At 48.7% G+C, this 22,573-nt stretch overlaps 1 protein-coding gene across 2 annotated transcripts in view; it reads left to right on the plus strand.

Annotated features, from left to right (window-relative positions):
• The first annotated feature begins 239 nt into the window (after window positions 1–239).
• The window catches only part of MAP2K4 (mitogen-activated protein kinase kinase 4), a 105,793-nt gene continuing 83,459 nt past the window's right edge, over window positions 240–22,573 (plus strand). The window contains exon 1 of one of the 2 annotated variants that reach the window (XM_075044834.1): window positions 240–530. In XM_075044834.1, coding sequence (XP_074900935.1) covers window positions 431–530 — 100 coding nt within the window. In that variant the 5' untranslated portion in view covers window positions 240–430. The remainder of the gene's footprint in view (window positions 531–22,573) is intronic. The other variant, XM_075044835.1, reaches the window with a different exon arrangement.

Raw genomic sequence — 22,573 nt, forward strand, 5'->3', positions numbered from 1 at the left:
TCCCGGGGGAAGCGTGGCCCCCAGAGGGGCTGGGGGCGAAGGCGGCGGGCGATGCCCCTCCCGCCTGAGGCAGCGGGAGCGGAGCGGGGCTGCCGGCGGCGGGCTGGCGAGGGAGGCGGCGGCGACGCGCGGCTCCCGGGGCAGGGAGCGCAGCGGGGGCCGGGGGGGGCCCGGGCGAGCAGCGGCCCCGGGGGCTCCCCCCTCCCCGCGGGAGGCAGCGCCCGCGCCCGCCCCGCCGCAGCGGCTGCCGCAGGGCGCCGGGGCTGCGGGCGCCCCGCCTGGGAGGGGTTAAGCGGCGGCCCCAGCCCGGGGGCGGACGGGGCGGCTGCGGCGGCGGCGGCTGCTATACGGCGGCGGGGCTCTAGGTGTCCTGCCTGGGAGGGTCCCTGCTGCATTGCAGCCGCCGCGCTGCTCCCTCTCCGCGCACACAATGGCGACTCCCAGCCCCAGCAGCGGCTCCGGCGCCGGCGGCGGGAGCGGGCCGGGCCCGGGCGGCCCGCAGGCGCACGCCGCCGCCAGCAGCATGCAGGGTAAGCAGCCCCGCGCTAGGCCGCGGCCGGGCCGCCGCCGCTTCCGGGCCGGGCGGCGCAGCCCCGCGCTAGGCCTCGCCGGGCCGGGCCCCGGGAGCGCGGTGCCCGCCGCGGGTCTCGCCCTGCCCGGCCCGAGCGCGGCGGCGGCGCCGCCGGGCGGGCGCTCCCGAGGGCGGACCCCCGAGCGGAGGGGGGGTGGGTGGCTGGCGGCGCCGGCTGCCCGGTGGCCCCCGCGCTGGGCCCCGGGCGCGGGCGGGCCGCGGCTCTGGGGACCCCGCCGGGGCCGGGGCGCTGCCCGCGGGAAACACACGCCGCGGCCCCTCGGCGCGGCCCCGGTTCGCTGAGGGGGGCGGCGGGGGCCTGAGCCCGGCCCCGGCAGGCCCCGCTCCCGGCCTGCCCCGCCGCTCCCCGTGGCCGCCGCCTCCCGCCGCGCCCGGCGGGGCTCCCCGGGAGGAAGGGCGGCCCTGCCCGCCGCCGCGGCGCTGCGCCGGGGCACGCCGAGGGGAGCGGAGCCCGCCCCGGAGCTCTGCCCGCGGCGGGGGCCGCGCCGCCCCGGGCGGCAGGAGGGAGCCGCGGAGCGGGACAAAGGCCGGCGGGACGCGGCTCCGGCTTCTCCCGGCCGGGGACGATTTTGCGGCCTCTCCGGGGTGACCCGCGCAGGCCGCGGGCAGCAGCAGCAGCAGCCCGGAGGCGGCTGCGGGGGGGGGGGGCCCAGCCGGAGGGAAAGGGCGTCGGGGGCGGCCTGTCCCCTCGTTGGGAGCCTCGCGGTGCTGCCCGGGACGCGGCCCCGGGCAGGGTGGGAGCGGGCAGGCGGCCGGGCCGGCGCTTCTGAGCGCGGCGGCCTGCGGCTGGACGGCCGGGCCCGGAGCCGGTGGAGCCCCGGCTCTGCTCGGCGCCTTGCCTCGGTGCGCCGTCGTCCTCGTCCCTCTGCGTGCGCTGAGGTGCTGTTCTCAGGGCAGACGTTGAAGTAAGAACAGTTCAGCCGTGAACTTCTGGTTCGGTTTTGTTTCATTCGGGTGGAAATTTACGGTGTTACAGCAGGGTCATGTTGCCAGGGTTCCCGCCTGCACTTGTTGGTGGTTGAGTCTTGCAAAAACAGTGGATATTTATTTTTCAGGAGAGCCGCAGCAAACGCATTTCAGTTTTTCTTTTGAAGTTAGACCACTGAAAAATACTCGCTGCTTGAGCAGCGTTTTAGGCTTTATTAGGCTGAGGAGACGCAGTACTGGTTTATTTTTTTATTAATTTAGTACAGAGGTGGTAATACTAAAGAAGCTGTTTGCCCTGTTTTGGGAACTTTTTATTTTTTTAATAGAAGAAGGAAAGGTCACGCTCTCTGTGAGAGGTGCAAGTGCTCTCAGCAAATAATGTTTGTTATAGTTGTTTGCTGTAGTCTCTGTTCAGTCCTGCTAGCACTCTGGGCAGAGAACTGATGATACAAACTAAAGAGTTTGGTATATTTGGAATAAAGAGGTGAATTTTTGCTCTTGGCAGCTTCTGCTGTGTGAAGCTCTTGTGCTTGCTAGATGAAGGGGTGTGTACCTGTTGGGCCCTGGGAGGGTGGTATTATCCATGTTTACAACACCTTTCAAAAACCAGAATCCCAAAACTTTTAAATTAAATGCATGGATTAAAACCTTGTCTGTGATACACCAAGGTGGTTGTGATAAAAGAAGAAATAGCCTTGTTGCAGTGCAGTTACAACTCTCTGTGTTGCCCCTTGTATTTCCACCTGACCCCTGTTTTTCATATTTATGCATCATTCCCCTGAATCCTGTGTATCTTCAGGGCTGAGAGTTGGCTTTGCACCCTGACTCCAGAACCTGTGATGCCCTGTAAGCTTGTGATGATGTAGCATCTGCATCCTTTCTCCAGGTGGAGGAAGGGCACTTGTTTCTGTTGTAGTTGTTTTAAAGTGGCTATTTAAATATGAATTCAGGACAACAGGGCCAGTTTGATGATATGCAAGTGCTTGTGGTGAAAGCTGGTGTTAGGGTGTTTTTTGTTAAGGTAACGGATGAGTGTTGTGCCCTGGGAGGAGCTGAGTGTAGGATCCTGGGTGGACTCTGGAGGAGCAGGTTGCTGTGGCAGCGATGGTGAAGGCAGGTTCCTGGAACCAGCAAGAAACTCCATCCTAGGCTGGGATCCCTCTGCTGCTGTGTGACTGCCTGTGTAAAGCCGAGGGAGTCTGCAGGTGGGATGGGAAGGATCTGGACGTGTCTGCAGGTGGTCTGCAGTCTTCCAGGGCAGGTCTAGCTGCTCTCAGAGGTGCACTGTGGCCTTGCCCCCGGCACATGTTCCACTCTCGCTGGCTCCCTGCTGATGCCAAGGTAAGCTGAGCTGTAGCAAAGCAAACCCACCAAAAATTGGCCAATTTTCCATAGTTCGGGTGCCCAGCGTTTGCTCATGGTGGGGTTGGGCAAGCACTGGTGCAAGGGAGGTGTGGGAATGTATTGCTGGGTGGGGAGAAAAGTAGGTAGGACTGCGTCAGTGTTGATTTAATTGGTTTAAACGGTATGGTGAGGTGGAGCAGGGAAGTTATTAAGCTGGAAACAAGTAATTATATTTAAAAAAAAAAAAAAAAGTTTTGCTCAGTTAATTTTCAGCCAGAAATACTCTCTGATCCAGCTTGTGCAACTGCTGCTGCAAAGGAGGTGGTGGGAGTGGGAGAGGGTGGGACAACTCTGGCCATGGCAGTGCTCCTCCAGACAGCGATCCATTGCTTTTGGAGACCATGCCCAGAGGACACGTGCTTGGGCAAGCTGACCTGAGGTGACAGCCTCTTGCAGGGGTTTTCTGTTTCGGTATGAGGGCTGACGGTTTTGTAAGGAGTATCTGCTGTCAGGGAGTTTGGCAGGCGCTGGGGGTAGGGAGAAGGTGGGGGTGATGGTACAGGGGAGAAGTCTTCATGGAAATTGAGGCCCATCACGTTGGTGTCTGGAGCTAGGGCAGCAGATCCAGAAGGTCTCTACAGGCCACTCTGTTTTGTTTTTAATTTGATATCCTACAGCGTTTTTGTTGCACACAGGCTAAAGCCCCTCCAGGTGACAATACTGAGACAAAGGGACACCTAGCTGTCCTCACGCTGGGCTTACTGTGCAGCTGTGGCCCTCAAGCCTTGCGATCAAGCAAGGGGTTGCTTCAGGTCTCGTCATGCTTAGTGTTCTGCATGCCCCAGCTTCATGTTCATGTCTTCTCCTGGCTAAATGCGTCAGCTGTTCATGCCCATGAACTTGGGAGCTTCATTTTTTCCCAAAGGGTCCCCCTGGCCAGTGCAGTTGATGGTGCCGTGTTCAAGGCACGGTTGACGGCTCAGAGACAAAGGAGAACTGGAATTCTAAGTACTGGAAATATAGCCTATTTCATAATTTTTGAAATTTTTGTTAGTTGTGTGCAAACTGAAGTCTGTCTGGATGCCGGTGACTGCTGGTGTGAAGAATTGTTGTCTTCCTTAGTTATGTGTAAAGTTAAAAGTCCAGAAGCAGTCCTGCATATTTAGTGTCCTGGATGTTTTGCAGAGAAAACAGAGATTCTGTAGGAAGTAGGATATCCCACTTTGACAGTGATTTAAGAAAAAACAACACTCAAACTGTAATTGGAGCAATTTTGCATTTCTCTCATGGCCAAAATTAGTTATAGTCTTTACTGCTGACATTATGTAGAAAATTGTCAGTTGAAGAATGGTGGTGTGAAATCTAGAAATGTAATTAATTCTAAGGCACAGGAAGAATTTTGATTCTAATTGCAACCTGTGGAGTCACTTGTCCTACCTCCAGTGCCAAGCAGGAACTGGAACTGCTTAAAACTGGCTGGTACAGATTCAGCTCCTGTGTTTAGCATTCAGGAAGACTGGAGGCAACTGGGACTTCTCGAAGTACTTGCTGCTTGGTATGCTCTGGTGTCTTTCAAAAGCAAAGCATACATACTGTATGTCTTTTCAGAGTGTACGTGATGGTTCAGATGTGTTGGGTGGGAATTCCTGACCTGTTCAGCTGGAATTTGGGATTCTCAGTTACCTTCACATGCATGGTCCTGCCTGCTCCCTCATTGAGGCCTTTGCCCTCTCTACACTACTCCAGCCATAACCTCTCTGTTTTTAGCAAAAATCAGAGAAAGTCCATAGCTGGTTAGAGAATCGTCTGTGGATATGAGGCAAGCAACCTGGGCAGGGAGGTTGCCAAGGGGTATCTGAGTGCATCAAGAGACTGTCTAGAGTCCCACTCTCACCCTTGGATGCCATTCAGGCCATCAGTGACATATTGGAGTTGGGAGATGGGTTTCTGCCTATGTACGAGGAAGCTCTGCCCTCTACCTTTCTCTGCCTGGCCGAAAAGAGCTTCTGAGAGGCTTTTTGAGACGTCAAGAATTGTTCATGTTTGGCAGATGACTTAATTGGTGAACACTGTGAAGGACTTTGTCAGTCACTGTGGTCAGATGAATTTGGCGACAATGTGTAATCTATACTGTGTCTTTGGGGTAATCATAGTTACTTCAAACAGCTTGCCCCATTGTCCCAGCATTGGAGCAGCCAGGTGATGATGTGCTCACCTGGATGATGGCTGAAATCTTTTCACATGTCCTGCAGCTCATTGAGGGATAGGTATTGGGTGATTACCTCTGGTTCTGCCTCTTCTTCCTGTTCTTGTGATGACCCTGGTTCATCTTCATCCCTCACTAAGCGAACTGATTTTTTTGTATATTTCTTCTTCTGTGTGGGGGCAACTGATACTGGCATGGGTTGGTTCTCTGGTTCAGTGGCAGTGCTTGTCACAGGGGCTGGAGTGGCTGCAGTGCCTATACAGATGGGTTCTGCCCCTTTATAACTTGATGGCATTAAGGTACACTGTGCACTGGGGTCTACTAGAGCCTTCAAGTTACTGAGTGAGTGGCTGCGTAGTGCTTAATTGCTGGCTGGGGTTAAACCACAACAGGTGTCAAAAGCAGAATATTACTTGAACCCATTTGAGGGCATCACCATGACTGGTACGATCCTCGGTACGGGAATTCTGTAAGAGATGCCATGACTTCTGTATCTTCCTCCTCTTTGTGTTGCTGCCTTTGAGTGCAAGGAGTGACTGGAGCAGCTCTTCTCCCCACTGCTGAAAGTGCTCCTGGACCCAGGCCTGGCAGGAGGAGAGGAACGAGGTGCTGATGCCTCGATGTTGAGATGTTGGATCTGCTGGGGCACAATGTGGGCACTGTCAAAAGGCTGGCAGGTGGACTTACTTTCTCCTTCCATTATGCCCCTCTGCTTAGAGAGGTAAGAGGAGCCCCAGTAAACACGGCAATCTGCTTAGGGAACCTCAAAGAGGGGAATTTGGGGAACAAGAAGACAGTTGGGAGGTGGAGGGAAGGGTGAAGCAAAGGGAGCAGCAAGCGAGCAGCTGATGAGGTATGAAGCAGTGTATGAATGGCCAGGGAAAATGAAATATGTGATGTGGATTAGAAAACAAGGCAGAAAAGAAAGAGATAAGAAAAGAGAGGGGACTGGGAGAATGAATTCTTGTCCTCAGTAGGTAGTAAAATAAGCATTATCTGTCACTGTGTATTAATTATCTGTTCTTATTCTAATGTAGGCAAAGTGAGTTGTATCTTTAGCAGGTGGGAACTGATTGAATAAAATCAGAAGGTGATTGTGCTTAACTCTTGCTCACATTGGAATTATAAAACCGGTGTGTGTTAATGTACACCGCTGGTGCAAGCTGACACTGGCAGATTTGTCAGATTGATGGGTGTATGTCTACTTGGATGCATTTGCATTTATTATGGAAGGTAAAGATAGTTGTGCGGTGAGCAAACCCATGTATTTCAGTTCATTTGTGCCTACCAGTTTTTTCCTGTATGGTATCTCTGCCAGGATATGGCTGACCATATCTGCTTTGTGTTTGAGTCTTAGTGTACACCTGCACGTGTAGGACTGTATTTATATGTAAGCATGTGGTTTTGCATTTCAGCTTTCCATTTTGGTTTACTTGTAATCAACTGACATTCTTCATATGTCTGTTTTCCTGGTAAAGGGGCAGCCCCAAAATACTAGTTAGTCTCATCAGGCACTGGGAGGCTTTTTCAGTTATTTTATGTTGATTTTAATGGAGCCAGCAGGAGTGGAAATCACACTGTTGCCTGTCAAAACAAGGGCCATCCAGCAAGAGAAAGATGAGTTTTGTGAGGAAGCAAAAAAAAAAAAAAAAAAGTGCTTTCCAAACTTGATTTTGTTGAGGAGTCTCCCAAATTAAATTTATTCACAGTCCCGGTGTATGTGTAGTGAAGCATTACTTACAGGAGTCTTGTGCAACCACATCAAGCTCTGCATTTATCAAACAAACATGAACACCTTGTTAGGATCGTACAGCTGGGATGTGATTGCTGCTTTTGAAGTCAGATGTCTTCTGTTGGATTTAGGTTTGATAAGATTTTATGTGAGTTGAAAGAAAAAGTGGGGGCCTACTTTCCAATGGGAGTAATAGCTGCTGTATGTCGCAAAGAAAAACTGCCTGAGAGAAAGAAGCTGCACAGGGTGTTTGTGTAGCGCTCTGCCCTGCAGCGCAGGAACCAGCAGCAGATGTCCATCCAAGTTTCACTGAAGTGATGTTTATAAAGAAGGTACAAAAATCTCTGAATGGATGTGATGCTTCTGGCATCCTCTCAAAGGCTGGAGTGCACTGATCTGGACCAGCTTTCAAAAGGTGCTGGTTATGTTCCCAGATCTCATGTACCTTATTTAAAATGGACTGCATTGTATTCACCAAAGCTATCAATGCCTGCTTAGATCTGTATGTTTTTGTTGCCCTTCTGCTGCATGCTGAGGGAACAGCATCCAGCTCAGGGAGGTGGGAATTGCTGCGCTGCAGCAGCAGGGTGGAGAAAACATGCCTGATTTTGGCAGTTGAACCTTTTCATCATGGTTCAGGGGTTGTCACCTTGGGGTGTGGGCTCTTCCATGGATGTTCTGGTCAGGATGGATTATTATTATTATTGTACAGTCTGGCCTCCTACTTTGGAGGGATGAACAAATGTTTAGGAGATTCCTGTGCTGATCCTAGTCATTTATGGTTGGGCTGTAACATCTCTTCTACAATGAGAAACCCAGTCTCTGTAAAGACACCAGTTCAGGAGATTCTGTGTCTTTAAGTCAGTTGGTCCAGTAGTTACTGCATTTTGAAGCTGGTGGTTTTTTTTAATATCAGTTTGGTTGGTTTCTGGTTATTGGTTGCTGGTGGAGGAGCCCTCCTCCAGCAATCTCCCTGTGCAGTCACTGTGCTGTTTGCTTGGCCAGTGTCTTCAGTAATGCGAATCCTGCACTGTGTTATTCAAGTCTGCTGGCATTCCTTGCGAAGGACTTTTGTTTGTCTTCTAGATCCTCGGATTTCTTTTTATGTTGCAGGATTGTTTGATTGCAGAAGAAATGTGTGAGCAGTGGGTAAATGATAGTGCAGTGCCTGTTGAGCACTGAAAAATTTCTTCCTTTTAAAAAGGTGTGTTGCTATGGCTGGATTAATTAATGTGTGGTAGTTAACTCATGGTGAATCCCTAGTGAGAGATGCTTCACCTGTGTTTCTTTGGTTCAACTCGCACATAACTTGAATACTGTGTCTCTGCTAGGCTTTGACAGTGGAATAGCTAATGCATGTTAGTTACCCCTCCATATGCACATGCCACTCTTTAGTGATGATAGCAGTTCTGTTTGGAGGGTATCTGAAACAAAAGCTGTGAGGCTCACCCCTCTCAGTAGGCAACTGACTTGGATGTTTAGGGTGACTGTTAAAATATCAAAATATTTGATTATCAAAATCAATGAGAAGGGGCTCTAAGTTATTCTGAAGGTGCCTAGGAGTTAAGTCATTGTCCATAAAGCATGAAATTGCAGGGAGGGTGTCTTTCATCTTGTTCTCCTGGGGTGGGATTGCAGGAAGGATTTGTGCAGCCTTGAAGCCCTCTTCAGTTTTTAGTCAGGGTTCTTCTGGTTGTCTGAACAAGCCAAAGTTATTTTTGCTGTGACTCTGCACCCTGTTTTCTATCCCCACCCTACCTCCTTGTACCATTGCTGAGTTGTTGGACAAGTTATCCCTGTTACAAATCTCTTGCTGAGATTTGCTAGGTGGACTTGTATAACTGTATGTAAGATGCCTGAAAAACTGCCACTGCAGGTGGCACCACGTGTGGCAGCCTCTCGAAGGGGTATTTCTGTGTTACGAGCTTGGTATTGACTGCAAGTGCTAGTACGGATATACCTTTAACACATACATACCTTTAACATATACAGCCCCTCTATCTGTTCACCTTGTAGGCATCTCCCTTGTTGAGGCCATGTTGGTCCCTTCACCCTGTGACTGGTCCCAGCTCAGGAGCTAGCCTTCCCCTTGGACGGGGCAGAGCTCCCCGAGCTGCAGTGCCAGTGAGGCGGTAGGATGCTGCTGGGGGTGACAGGAGGTAGGACACCCACCTTCCCAGAGGCAGGCAGGGAGCATGGTGGCTTGGCTCCATCACTTGTCAAACCGTGCCTGTACGGCACACTGGGCGTAGGCTTATCCTAAATCCCATGCCCACTAAACTAATCTAAGCCTAAGTCAGTTGCTCGCATTAGGAAGCAGGTCCCCTTGCAAGCTCCTCTTGGGTGATGACACTATGTCAGTGTCTTAAGGCCAGGCAGCCCTCATAGCTCGCGTTGCTGGCAGGGCAGAGGTGTGTGCTGTGCTGTCTGTGGGACAGCCTCATGCTTCTGACTCACTGAGGAGCCTCTCTGCTGCCAGGCTGCACTTCTACCAAAATAATTTGTGTGGCCTTCCCAGCCACTGTCTTTCCTGGGTGCATCATTGGTGTGGGTGGTAGGCTCAATTAGTTCAACTGGCTCCTATTTTTCTGTGTTGGGTTGGTGGGTTTTTTTTGTGTGCGTGTGCATGTTTGCTTGTCAGGGATCAAGCAGATTTCCACAGTTGCATTGCGCTGGCAAGCCACAAGTGTACAAAATTGCCGCTCTGGTGTACAATAACCTTATGAGTTAGAAGAGCACCACGTTGGAGCTAATTAGCTTCCTGCCTGCCTTTAATCCCAGTGTTTTCGCCTCTTAGTAACTGTGCCTGACTGGATTGGTGGTTTTTTTGAGGCACTTCTTGCAGTTGAAGGGAAGGATAGACTGCAGAGAGATTTGCAGTGGGACAGACTTGAACTAATTCATGTGATTTAATATGGTAAACTCGAAGCACCCAGAGGATGGAAGGGATTAATTTTAAACCAAAGGATGTAAAAGGAGACCGATAAACTTTGGCAGCTGAATACATTTGGAAATGACAATAAAGGGGGAAGGGAGAATTGAAAACTTGCACTGCCTCAGTGTCTGAGTGTGTCTCAGCCGTGGCAACAAAGCTTTGTGTCGGCCTGCATTCAGGAGACTTCTGGATAGGCTGCATTGCTGACTTCAGTTTTAAACTTTTCGCTCTGCTTTATTTTAAGTGAGGTTAAGCTGTCTTCTATGGGCATCTGCAATCTTATTGGGATTCCTTTTGTTTGAGGGGAGGCTTTACATCTTGAAGATAGCCATGATGTGCATTTCTTGGTCTACTTAGGTGGCTGTTGCTTCAAGGTAAGTTCTGCAGCTTGTGCAGCTGCAGCGTGTTTGCGCCTCCCCATGGTTAGGTGGAAAGGTGCAAGCATGGCTTTTAGCAGATGTCATAGGTTTATTTAAGTTCCTGTGTGCCAAGTCTGTAAATTTTTGAGGAGACCAAACTATTGGTAAGCAAAGGTCCTTGTGGAGCTCTCTGCACTGCCGGTTGGATGCCTGCTCCATGCCTGTATGGACCCTGCACAGGGTGTGTGAGATATCGTTGGTCTGGATTTGCATCAGGACTGTCATGTGATGCTGCAGAGCATCTTCCAAAATGTGTGACCTTGACTCCTCAGGCTGTAGCCTCCGTGGAGGAATCTCTGCTATTGCTGCTTGTGAGGAAATACAACATGGTGTTGCCAAGCATCCGCTACCTGTCTCCCTCCCGGTTCTGCTCTCAAACGAGCTAAACTGCCATTCATGTGAACGCGTGCAATAACTTTGTGCTTAGCCGTGTACAGCCCATTAACTTTTGTATGAGCATCAAGGGAGATGGAGGGTATGTATATTGCACAAATTGCGTATTTATTAGCTGCTAAATTGATTTCCTCTTCTGCAAATCGAAGCCTTTGTGTTTGCCCTTTACTGGAGGCAGAGCAAGCCCTCCAGGAAGCAGACGGCTGGAGCTGATCCTGGAGCAAACAAAGAGTCCAAGCGCCAGGAATTAGTCTGTGTTTTGAATAATTTATCTGATCTTTCTGAGGTGCTTCAGGAGATGCCCTGTGGTGTAAGGAGGACAGCTGTTGGGAGCAGGCAGAGCTGAGCCGAAAGGGAGTCAGTCCTTCTGTCAGTTTTTTTTCTAGGCTTATTTTTTTCTATGGACCAAAAGGGTTTTATGGTTTGCTTTGGACCTAATTCTCTGGAAGTGGTTCTCTGAACTGAATTAGCCATCGCTTTGCTTTTGGACCAGAGAGCAAAGTGTTTGTACTTTGAAGAGGTTCGTGGACAGAGATAAAACAGTTTCCTTTAAAAACACATGGCTGTGTTGCTTTGACCTGGGAGGGGTTATGGACTAAGATAAAAGCATTGCATTTGGAAATTCCTTCTGGGGAGTGATGGGACCATGTCCGAGTTTTCTTGTAAAGACCAGTTCCCCTCCTGAACAGTGTCAGTTTAGGACCTGGTTTCATGCCAAACACTGGAAACCTCGCCCTACCTTTGATGTCCTCTTCTTTCCTCCTGTCCCACTCAGAAATGTGGATGGGCATAGGGTAGGAAGGGGGAGGATGATCAGAACTGCTTCGTGTAGGGCTGGCCAAGACTTGTGGCCCAGAGCCAAGGATAGACATGCGAGTTCAATCCTTTCTTCAAGGTACTTTTTGCTTTGGGATAGTGGGAACAGTCAGAATGTGGAAATTAGGGTGTTTGGATGTCTGCTTTTAAAGCTGGTTTCCTTACTGATTTGTGGAAATGTAGAGGTCAGCTCTCTCCTTTCTGATCTGATGTAGCCCAACTGTTGTAATTAGGAAGTGTGACTGTATGGTACAAGTATGCATGCAAGTTTATGCAAAGGAGTTGTGAACGAGCTCGGACTTCCATTGGAAGAAGAAGGGGTTGGATGTAAAGGTTTGGAGATGTGCTGCTTTAGGCAGCAGCTTGACAGTTGAGTTGTTGCTGCACTGGGGGCACACGTTGTTGAGTATCTGAACAAGCTTGCCAGAGTTCTCGTGGAAATGCAAAATCTATTGTAAAACATGTTTCTATTAATTTATTTCTTTTTGAGAAGAGTTGGAGTAACATCCTAGAGCTTATCTGCAGAGCTGGTTATGCCAGTCGTGGCCAAATACGCTTCCTACAGGTTAAGCTTTTCCATTGTGCATCAGTGCTAGATATCCTCAGGGCTGAGAACAAGAATTTGCTCTCTGGCCTGTTCCCATGGCTTCATCCCTGCTGATCCCGCTGATGAGGACCACAGCTGACCAAATGAGAGAAGGATCTTCTCGGCAAGCGTGGAAGTGACAAAGGTTGAGACAGGAGTGGTGGGAACTGTGGCCCATGTGTGTCTGTGGACTCGTGTGGGAGGGCTCAGTTGGTTTCCCCATCAGGGACATGATTTGGGATCTTCTGTGAATTGAACTGGAAATTCCAAGTCTGATTTGTCAGTATGGCTGGTTTTTTTTCCTGCCCTACAAAAATAAGCTGTAAATGAAGAATGTGTGAATGCGGGATTTATTTCAGTGAAGACATGCAATGTTTCTGGGGCTGGTCATTTGCTTTAATATAGACAGGTTGCAGTCACAACTGACTTGAACGGGAGCCTGTAACTGAACTGGCAGCAGCGAACCTGCTTCATAGTTGAGCTGCCAAAGGTCTGAGATGGACCCAGCCTTGTGCCAGGGCACTGTGCTGCTCTCACAGCACCTGGGATGGAGTCCAGGAGCTGCTTGTCCATGGTGCTATTTCCATACAGTAAATAGAAGCTTTCTGGGAAGTTTTGTGTTGGGTTTCCCTCTCAAATCTGATTAGTACTCTGACTTCGGCAGTGAAGCTTTGACTGCCCAGCGTTCACATCCTTAGAGTAATGTTGTGCTGGCATGCCCTGAGTCTTTGAGACCCAAACCAAACACAATGAACCCTCTGTGGTGATAATCTTCAAGGGGTTGATTGTCCACACTGTGGAGCAATGCGCTAAACTGCAGATGTAATACTGGGGTCAAAATTTTGCTATCCCTTTGGGCATTGCATTCGAGAGATGTGGGTTTAGCAACCAATATTGGTTTCTTCATGGCAGCTGAGCTGGTGAAGATGAAGGTTGGGTCATCTTCGTCCAAGCTGGCAGGAGCTGCTGCTGCTTTACTGCCCAGCAGGAACATTGACTCATATGCCAGGAGAACAAGCAACTGCTCAGTGTTACATCCAGAGAGGTCCACAGGACGACTAAGCTGAGTGTCCCTGTTCACCATGGGTTACAGCATTCTCTGCATTTGCAGCAGTCTCACAGCAATAGTTTCTTCCAAATTTCTACCCATAGTTAAAGTCCAAAAGCTGCCACTGTGATGTGCTGGAGGAAGAGGCTATTCCCAGTACTTTGGATATTGCAGAAAAGATAATTCTGAACAGAACTTGCAAGTGATGCTGTGAAGTAATTTTGCCCAGTGCTTCAGAGGACCAAGGTAATCTGTATGTGCTAGAAGAAAAGTTCCCTCAGTCCCAAGTATGGCAGTTGTTTTAGATGACTGAGTTTGATATGCTTTGGTCCATGTTAGGAGTCAAAGACAGACAAAGACCCTTGGAAATCTCTTTAAAAATAAAATAGAAGTAATCACAGAGTGGAAACGCAATGAGAGAATTCTGTCTGGCACCTTCCCTACGTGTGCACTCGCACTCACTCTGCCAGGATCAGCCAAAGCCCAGCTAATAACATAAGCCCTTCACTCCCCCCTTAGAGATATTAGCAAGTTGGATGCCCAAGAAATCCTACCACAAGTTTGATATTTTGTCTCCAGTAGTTATCCATTTCTACCTCATACATAAGTATATCAAGCTGCTTTTTAAAAACAGTTTGGACTCTTTCTGGAGGACAATTTCAGTCATTAGCTGCAGATGTTCTTTCGGTTGCCAGACTGCGGAGATTTCATGACAACTGTGTAGCTGTTGATCTGTCATCTTCAACGTGTGTGCTGCTACGCCCTCTGCAATGCTTGTTTCTTGGAGATGTTTCAGGGCGTGATGGTATTCCTGCCCTGGCGTGCTTTGAGCTAGGCAAGCAACCAGCCTCTGCTACCCTTTCCATGAAATGAATGCTCTGTTCCTGCTGATGGCAAGTTATTTGCGATGACTTTGGAGTTTGCTGATGGCCTTGCGTGGGGCAGAAAACAGGGGCAGCAGGACCAGGCTGATACCTCCAGCTTCCTCCTTCCCCTGGGCTGCCTCCCAGGGCAGCAGCACCAGAAGCAGACCCAAGCTGTGCTGGTGCAGCATTTGATCAGCCACGAACAGAGATGAGCGTTGCATCACTGATAGGAGGGCAGCATTAAGCAGCTTCCACCTTATCGGCAAAAAATCTTGAGTCCTGCTGTAGTGGAGATATTGTGGCATCTTAAACCAAGGCATTGCAGGTCAGTTTTCTCTGGGGTGAGACTTAAGGCAGACAGCAAGCAGCGTTGGCTCTGGCCATAGGCTGCGCACAGATGGCTGTGAAGGTGGAAAACTTCTAGTTTGGTGTGCTCTGACGCCTTGCAAGAGCCAAGAGGACCCTTTGGTGTTTTTGTGTGGCACAGTCAGATTTTGTATGCAGAACTGGTGCATGAGTTCCTTTCTCTGGGAGCTCCGAGGGAGGAGGAGTTAATGGGGATGAGGGCAAGGGAAGAAGATAGCTGGATCTGTGTTGGGGCTACTGGCTGATATTTTTGAAACAGTCTTCTGTTACCCAGCGTGAGACCGTGGGGATTAGCCAGGCAGACTCTCAGGCTCCTTCCGTACTGAAAACCTGCCTGCCCTCTGCACAGAAGTAGAGCTCTTTTTCCAAGGACTTTCAAAATCAGTGGACTTGGGAAATTTTTGTTGAGAGACTCCATAGTGCTTATTTCTTTAGCAGAGAAACTTTGTGTTTGCCCCTAGTTCTGAGTCTTTGAAAGTATGAAAAAACTTGTATAACCTTCAAAAGCATCATGTCTGGTGTAGTAGCTTAACGTGACTGAAAAGGAAAGTAAGGAGATGAACAGAAAAAAAACTAAGAGGAGATAAAAATGGCATTCACTGTCTCTGAAAATCTAAATGTATTTGGAGTTACCTGTTTGGACTTCTAAACCTGTTTTAAGAACCATGGTGTAGCTGAGCAGCACAGTAGCATGCACGCATGTCCCTCAACCTGGAGCTAAGAAAGAAATAATTCAAGGGGAGAGCAGAGGTCACAGACACAGAGCTGGGCCAAAGGAATGGGAAGAAGTTTTAAGGCAAGCCGGTAAACTTCCAAGCTCATCAAGAAAGCTGAGTTGGTTTTGTAGGGGTAAAAGGAACTTCCGTTGGAGAATGGCATAAGGATTTTTTCCTTTCTTTTAAATTTTCATGTTTTCTTACCAGTCAGGTGGTTAGCTGATGCATTTCTCATTTTCACTAATCAGTGTTATTAATAAAATCTCAGAGCCTTAGAACTGACATTAGTAGACTTCTGTGGATAATTTCAGTTACAGTTCTTGCTTGGTTATTGCACTCTGAACGTATTGCCAGCCTGCTGTGGTGACCTTTTTGTTGTTTTTCAGTTTTTGTGTGCTATTGTAGAGAGAAAACCAATTAAAAAAAATTAAGTCTTATTTAGGAGATTGTGTAAGTTGTAGCTGCTGGTGTGAGGGGACACCAGGTCTTGTGAGACTCATGGTGAAGTCCAGAGCTGGCAGCAGTGTGCCCATGGGGAACGCACAGTGCTGCCAGCCAGGACCCGCAGTGGGAGAGAGCAAGGGTGGAATTTTTGTTTCTCTTGTTTTGTCTCCACAGTGTTGGGTTAAGTAGTTTTTGTGCACTTCTCATTCCTTACTCAGAGTCAAAAATGTCCCATGTTTTTTGTATCTGAGGTTACGTTAAATTGAAATGTGTCTGTAGCACATACAGTGTTTTTTGAGAGCTAAAATAGTCGCCTGGCTCAAGCCCTGCAGCTGGACGATGAGCATCCAGAGTTTCCTGTCTGGTGGATGATGGTTCTTATTCTGGAGGCTGGCACGTGGTGACATGCTTGTGCTGTTTTTTTGCTGCGTGCCTGGCATGCGTGCATGTGCTGTGCCATCGATGCGGTCACCTTTGGCATGCCAGATGCTTCCCAGAAACCTGTCTCTGTGCAATTCTGAGTGGCTATGGGGAAGCAAGTGACCTCAAGCCAGGTGCCCTCTCTCTGGGTGCCTTTGAAGCTTTCCTTGCCATGTGATAAGGCGAGGCTGTGGAGACAGCAGAGAAGATGGTGTTTGTGCTGGTACGAAGTATGGCTGCCGTCCCGTATGGCTGTAATGTGTTGGGTGGACTTAATGTGGCTCATACTGGATCAGATGTAAACGTCCCAGAAAAAGTCAGAGGTTAATACCCATCTCCATTGGCTTGGTCAGCAGTGGTGGAGAGGGACGTGGCTGGTTTTGGCCCTGCTGCTGGCCACGCACCTGCTGCCCATCCTTAGGTCACCACTGTGCCTGAGAGAGATGCGTTTGGAGGCTCTTCTCCAGGTGCTCAGTGCATCGTTGCAGGGAGCCGTGTGCTACCTGTGGCTGGTGTGGTGTCAAATCCCCCTTAAGCAATGCTTGGTTTCCCCTGCCTGTAATTTGTCAACTTTGAAGGTAAAATGGTCAGAAACAGCAAGCCTGCAGCTTCCCAAGAGTGTGATGGTGCTAAATTCCCCATGCACATTGCTTTAGTGCCTCCATCACCATAGCCTGCTAGATCACACGTGCTTGTTAGAAGTGTTGGTGGGTCGTCTTCACTGCTTAAGGAGTTGGAGCTTTGCCATGATCTGCCCCTTATATCAAGCAACGGATCTGTACCCAGGACTGAAGTGTGGTTACTCCTGGTGTGACCCTGGGTTCGCTGCAGGCAGGGGTGAGGAGGGGGCAGCAGCTCTGCATGGAGAAGCGATGGGCTGCAGACATTGCTTCTTGCTCAGGTTGCTCTTGCAGAGCATGAACCGTCATTAGCAGCACCAGTGTTGGGATATTGCAATGTCATCGTACGTGTCCTGTTCTGCTCTGGGTAGGCTTGTTTGCTGTAGATGTGTAATGCTGCCTGCTTTACCAGGTCTGGTCTTTTGCTGTGGTGGCAGTGGTCGACAGCTGGTCCCTCGTGGGAAATCACCTGGGCGTGTGCAGCTGGACTGTGTATTATAAAATACTACTTAGTATGAGCAGATTTAATGCAAACCTTCAGCTTTCTGGGGATGGAAACAACGTCGTCAGTCTTAAGAGTGTTACTTGTTACCACCAAACTCGCATGATAGAGCTGTTCTGTTCAAGTAGGCTTTTTATAACAGTTGGCAAGAAGTGCCCAAATAGTTACTGTTGTAGTTTTAATAACAGCTGGAGGAAACTAATACTCCTTATGGTACCCTGATCTCCTCTTTGCCTGCCAGGTACCAGTGCTGGTTCCCTTGCTGGTCTGTTGATCTGTGCCTTCTGGTGAGACTGGTTTATAAAATGATGGATCCTGACATGATGGGATTGCTCTATATTCAAAGCAACGCAGTCTAAAGTTTAATCTAAAAAATTCATTTTATTTATGGTTTTAGAGTTAATACTGAAACATGAAAGGTGATTCTTAACAATGATGTGCTGCTTTGACTTTCAGCGAATGAATGAGAACTGGTCTCTTGCTTTAGGCTTTCAGGTAAGCTTCTGTGAAAAGGCACAAAATAAGCTATGCATTTTTTTAGTATTATCCTGCTTTTTTTTAATCAATCTTGGTACTGGGAATTTGATTTTTTGTCCAAATAACCAGCTGCAGCATTCCTGCTCCTAGGACAGCCTATGTTTGTTTTTCACAGTGCTAGTGAAGTAAGAGCTCAGTTAAGACTTTTTAAAAGGTCAATAATTGTTGAGGTGGCTTTATGCCTTCTGCTTTACCTGTAACAAAAGAGCAGCACTCTATCAGTATACAGTTGTGCTAATCATAGATGGAGTGTATGGAGTACTGGGGGTTTGCTGCTGGCTAAATTGCTATGAAATACTAGCTGGGTGGGATTCGGCAGTTTGACTTGCGCTTGTTAAAACTTCTGCTGAATGAAGACCTGACTTCTTAGGTGCTTTTACAGAGCAGGGAACAGTATCTGTCATTAGCTTATAGGTGAATACCTCAAATTTCTATCTTGGGTGTGGGCCACATGGGCACCGGATCCTCTCATGGGCCACTTCTGGTCCTGCCTCTTCGTGAGAAGTGAGAGCAGGCAGAGACGTCCGAGATGTTGTTCCCACAGGCAGCGCTGAGGGTGCCCAATGCTGCCAAGCAGCCCCTGTGACTTGGGCAGCTCTGTAGGATTTATCTTTCCATTTTCTGTCATTGGCTTAGGCTGTGCATCACTCAGACATCCAGTCAGAGTACCCTCTGCAGTAAGGTGGGAGCTGTATTAGAAACCAAGTCTCTGCATGTTTGGTTGGTTGGGGTTTGTTTTGTTTTAATTAAATCTGAACTGTAGAAATCTCGCAACTGCATTTCTTGCAATTTGCATTTAGATTTTTTTTTTGTTTGCACTTAATATGCATATTTGTTACAGTGATTCTAATATTTAGTGAAATGATTGTACATGTTTTTTAAACAATTGGTGTATTTGGGTTTTATCTCTGTTTGTGACCACTGCTCAGACATATTTCTTCTGAGATATTGTATATAGGAAATTCTTTGTTGGTCATAGCTTTTCACAGAGTGATGCTTTTCTGTCTTGAGCTGAGAAGGACATATGCTCCAGTGTTACAGTGCAGAGTGAGCCTGTGTGTCAGAATTGCGCTGTAGGACAGGGTTGGAAAACACATATTTATTCTTTAATAATTTTCTGTTAGCACAGGATATACAAATCTTTAGGAAACTTGATGTTTGAAGCAGGAATTTCAAATCTCTTCTGCAAGCTAGAGCTGTGTGGCAGGATTGGAGTTAGACTTGTAGACCTTTGTGGTAAATCCCTGAGATGACAGTGACTGCAATGTGAAAAGAGGTGGAAGAAAAGCATCTGCCCAGACAGAGTGGAGTGGTGGAGCTGTGTTAATAGCTCTGCAGGTGAGACAGAGTAAGAGATGGGACTTCCAGCTGGGAACAGCTGGCACGTGATGTTTCATAGGAACCTTGGCAGCTGAAGAAGGTTGATTAATATTTATTGAGGACAATGGCTTGCTTTTGTGTCAGTCTTTTTGCCAATTCCCAGTTGTCTGACATGTTAAGAAGACTGTAAATGCTTCTGCAGGGTTTTAGTTACTTCCCCAGCAGTGCTTTTTGTCTGAAGCTGGAATCTTCTGTCAGCCATAGACAGTCCATGTGCGTTGAAGAGGTTGAAATCTGGTACAAAACAAAAAATCCTCAGTAAATGATGTTGGGGGGGGGGGCGCGCAAAAAAAAATATAAAAAAAGGCTATGTCATCAGAGCATTTTGCAAAGTGAGGTTTTTACCAGAGCTTGGCAGCTGGGTCTGATGGTAGGTAATCCCTGAAGCGAGCTGGTAACGAATACAGTCTTAGGGGAAGAGAATTTGTGGTTTTCCCATTGCAGGAGTGGATGGGCTCTGACGCTACTGTAAGCTGAGCACCAAATAACCAGTGAATCTTTTCTGAACAGCTTGGTTGACTGTGTTGGTTATCTGAAAGCATAGGATAAACACATGAACCGCTTTGATGGTGGCAGGAGAGGACTGTGCAGCATGCCTGCTAGCAGCACTGTGCCAGGGCTGCTGCTGTAAGGACTTAAAGAGAGCAGGCAACAAAAAACCCTCTAACCTCACTGTGGATTTCTGACATTGGTAGTTTTGTAATGAAAATTTGTTAGTGTTGCCAGCTTGCGGTTTGTCCTACAAGCAGCAGTGTGCTGCAGCCTGAGGGGATGGGGTTGGTGGTTTTCCACCTGTGGTTTTGGAGGTACGTGCTGTAAGCTCCCCATGGCGGCATGGTTGATCACAGACCCTGTGCAGGGGCTCATGGTGAGTAAGGCTGTAAAATTCTTCCATTAAAATTGTTTGGCCGACTCCTATACCTGGAGGTAGGAATGCAAGCGGGTCAGACCCAGGAGGCTGAAAGGCATTAGAAAACCCCTCACACTCTTCCCCTGCTCCAGCGGGGGGTCCCTCTCATGGGAGACAGTCCTTCACAAACTTCTCCAACGTGAGTCCTTTCCACGGGCTGCAGTTCCTCACAAACTTCCCTGGCGTGGGTCCTTTCAGCGGGCTTCAGTTCTTCCCAAACTTCCCTGGTGTGGGTCCTTTCCGTGGATCGATCTTAAGTGACACACTGCTTCAGTGTGGGCTTTCCCATGGAGTCACGGCCATCTTTGGGGGTCTCTGCTCCCCTCCATGGGCTGGGGGGGGACAGTCTGCCGTCTCACCACGGGTTGCAGGGGCATCCACCTCCTCAGGCGCCCCTCCTCCCCCTCCTTCCTCACTGACCTCGATATCTGCAGAGGGGTTCCTCTCACATTACAATCCCCCTACTCACTACCAGTTCCCCTTCTTAAATCTGTTCTCCCAGAGGTGCTACCACAGTCACTGACTGGGTCGGCCTTGGCCAGAGGCAGCTCCGACTTGGAGCCAGGGAAGCTTCTAGTAGCTTCTCACAAGAGCCACCTGTGTGGCCCCCTTCCCCGCTACCAAAAAAACCGCACCACACAAACCTGTAACAGTTTTATTCCAGGGAAAGTTTCACGTGCTGCTAAGGGACAAGAGCGAGTGCCTCCTTGCGTGGTGTGGGGTTGTTGGCCTGGTTTTCTCGCTGCTTTGGAAATCTGTGTAAAACATGGTCAATAGGCTGTTTCCCAGCATTAGTCATTGAATCACAGAATGGTTTGGGTTGGAACGGACCTTCGAAGACTGTCTGTTCCACCCCCTCTGCGAGGGACAGGGACATCTTTCACTAGATCAGGTTGCTCCAAGCCCCGTGCAACCTGACTTTGAACACTGCCAATGATGGGGCATCCACAGCTGCTCTGGGCAACCTGTTCCAGCGTCTCACCACCCTCATCACAAAACTTTCTTCTGTACGTCCAGTCTAAACCTGCCCTCTTTCAGTTTAAAACCATTGAAGGTATAGATGAAAGATCTAAATTTTGTCGGCAGTAAGTTTAACCTAACACGGTAAGGTGCTGGGAGAGCAAGCCTGCCTCCGGGAGGGGGCCCTGTCCAGCCTGCCTGAGTGGGTTTGGGGGGAGCTTGCAACGATCAGTGGGGGCCAGATCCAGGGACTCTCCTACCGGCACAGCCGCAGCCGGAGCAGCCGCCGCCGGAGCAGCCGCCTGTGCCGCAGAACTGGCAGCATGTGACAGTCTGGAGAGCTGCTGAGAGAGGGGACAGTGGCTTTTGTCCCTGTATATTTTAACCAGTCAAATTGAGAAGTGCACTATTAGGAAAGTACTCAAGAAGATTCTTTTGACAGGGAAAATACCTGATTTCTTCCTAGCAATAATTATTTACAGGAAAGACAGATTTTGATGTTGAGTATTTTCCATTAAAAATACTGTTGACTGTTACGTAGTGACAGTGTGTTTGCTTGAATTACCTCCTAGATTATATTTTAATTGTAGTTTTATCTTTAAACCACATTTTAAAGTGTTAGGAGTATATTAGCTGACTTTGTGCATGTTACATGCAAATGTCACATTTATTTTGAAAGAGAGGATGATGGAAGCATTAACATGTTTGTGAATTCTCTTACCCACTTAAAGACTTTCTGTTTCACAGGCAAACTTTGTAGGTCGTGTTTGTCAGCTATTGATGAGAATGACAAGAGACACTGTTTTTTATTTAATTTATTTTTTTAGGACTGCAGTCAGTGCTCAGTAACTGTGGGTAGCGAAACGTGATTCTTGCAGTGGGCAGGAGGGCTGTCACTGGATCTGGCACTAGATGGCACGTACCTGTTGCCCTTTCCCAGTAAGTGATGGTTTCTGCTGTGGATCCAGTTTTTTGCCAGAACATCATCTAGCCTTTAATCTGAAGGTGTTTTTCTGTGCTGAGAAGGGAAAAGGCTGTTGCTGTTCTCCATGCAGGAAGATCACAGGTGTGCAGCAGAGGGGGATGCTTTGCAGATCCTCTCTTTGTTGTAAATGAAAAGAATGTAACGCAGATGTCTGAATTTCTCTTATAAACCATAGAGAAGTTGCAGGATCTGATCCTCAACTCTCTACAGCTCTTCCATGGAAGAACAGCAGCAAGTATCTCAGTTCAGGACAGCAGCTTTGCCTTATTGAATAATTTGACAAAACTGCATGCTGTCAGGTGGGGCATGAAGTCTGTTGATTTTCTGTTGAGCTGTATTTGAGAGACCATAGCAGTAAGCAGTCAGTTTATTAATAAACTATGAAATGAGGGGGAAAGGTTGCAATGTGACCGGCTTCCCACTGTCCTAAAAAGAGCATCTTTTTGCTAGCAGCTTCTGCTGTGCACACGGGGGTGCAGCTAAGTGAGGCAGCTGAAGGCAACACTGAACCTCCTGTGGCTTGAATCCCCGTCCCTTTCCTGTGGCTTTTCTTGCCCAGGCAACAGCCCAAGCGATTTCTCTGTTTTGCTGTAGCTGGGCTCCTGCCTGCACCCAGCATCTGGCCTCTCCTGAGGGTACACTGTTCCCAGGGGTTCTTCTTTCCTATTTATGTTTTGCTGACAAGTCCGTAAAGCAAAAAGGAAAGGCTGAGGGCCTGTTCTTTTGTATTTTCTTACTGTTTCTTTTGGGGTTGCAAACCTCAAAACTGTTGGAAGTTTGTTTCCCAGACTTTGATATTAAGATCGCTTCCCAGTGTAATTTTATTTCTCCTCCTAAGAAGCTGTGTAGCATTAAAGGAATGCCATGAA

Source organism: Buteo buteo, chromosome 13 (genome assembly GCF_964188355.1).
Source record: "Buteo buteo chromosome 13, bButBut1.hap1.1, whole genome shotgun sequence".
Classification (NCBI taxonomy): Eukaryota; Metazoa; Chordata; class Aves; order Accipitriformes; family Accipitridae; genus Buteo; species Buteo buteo.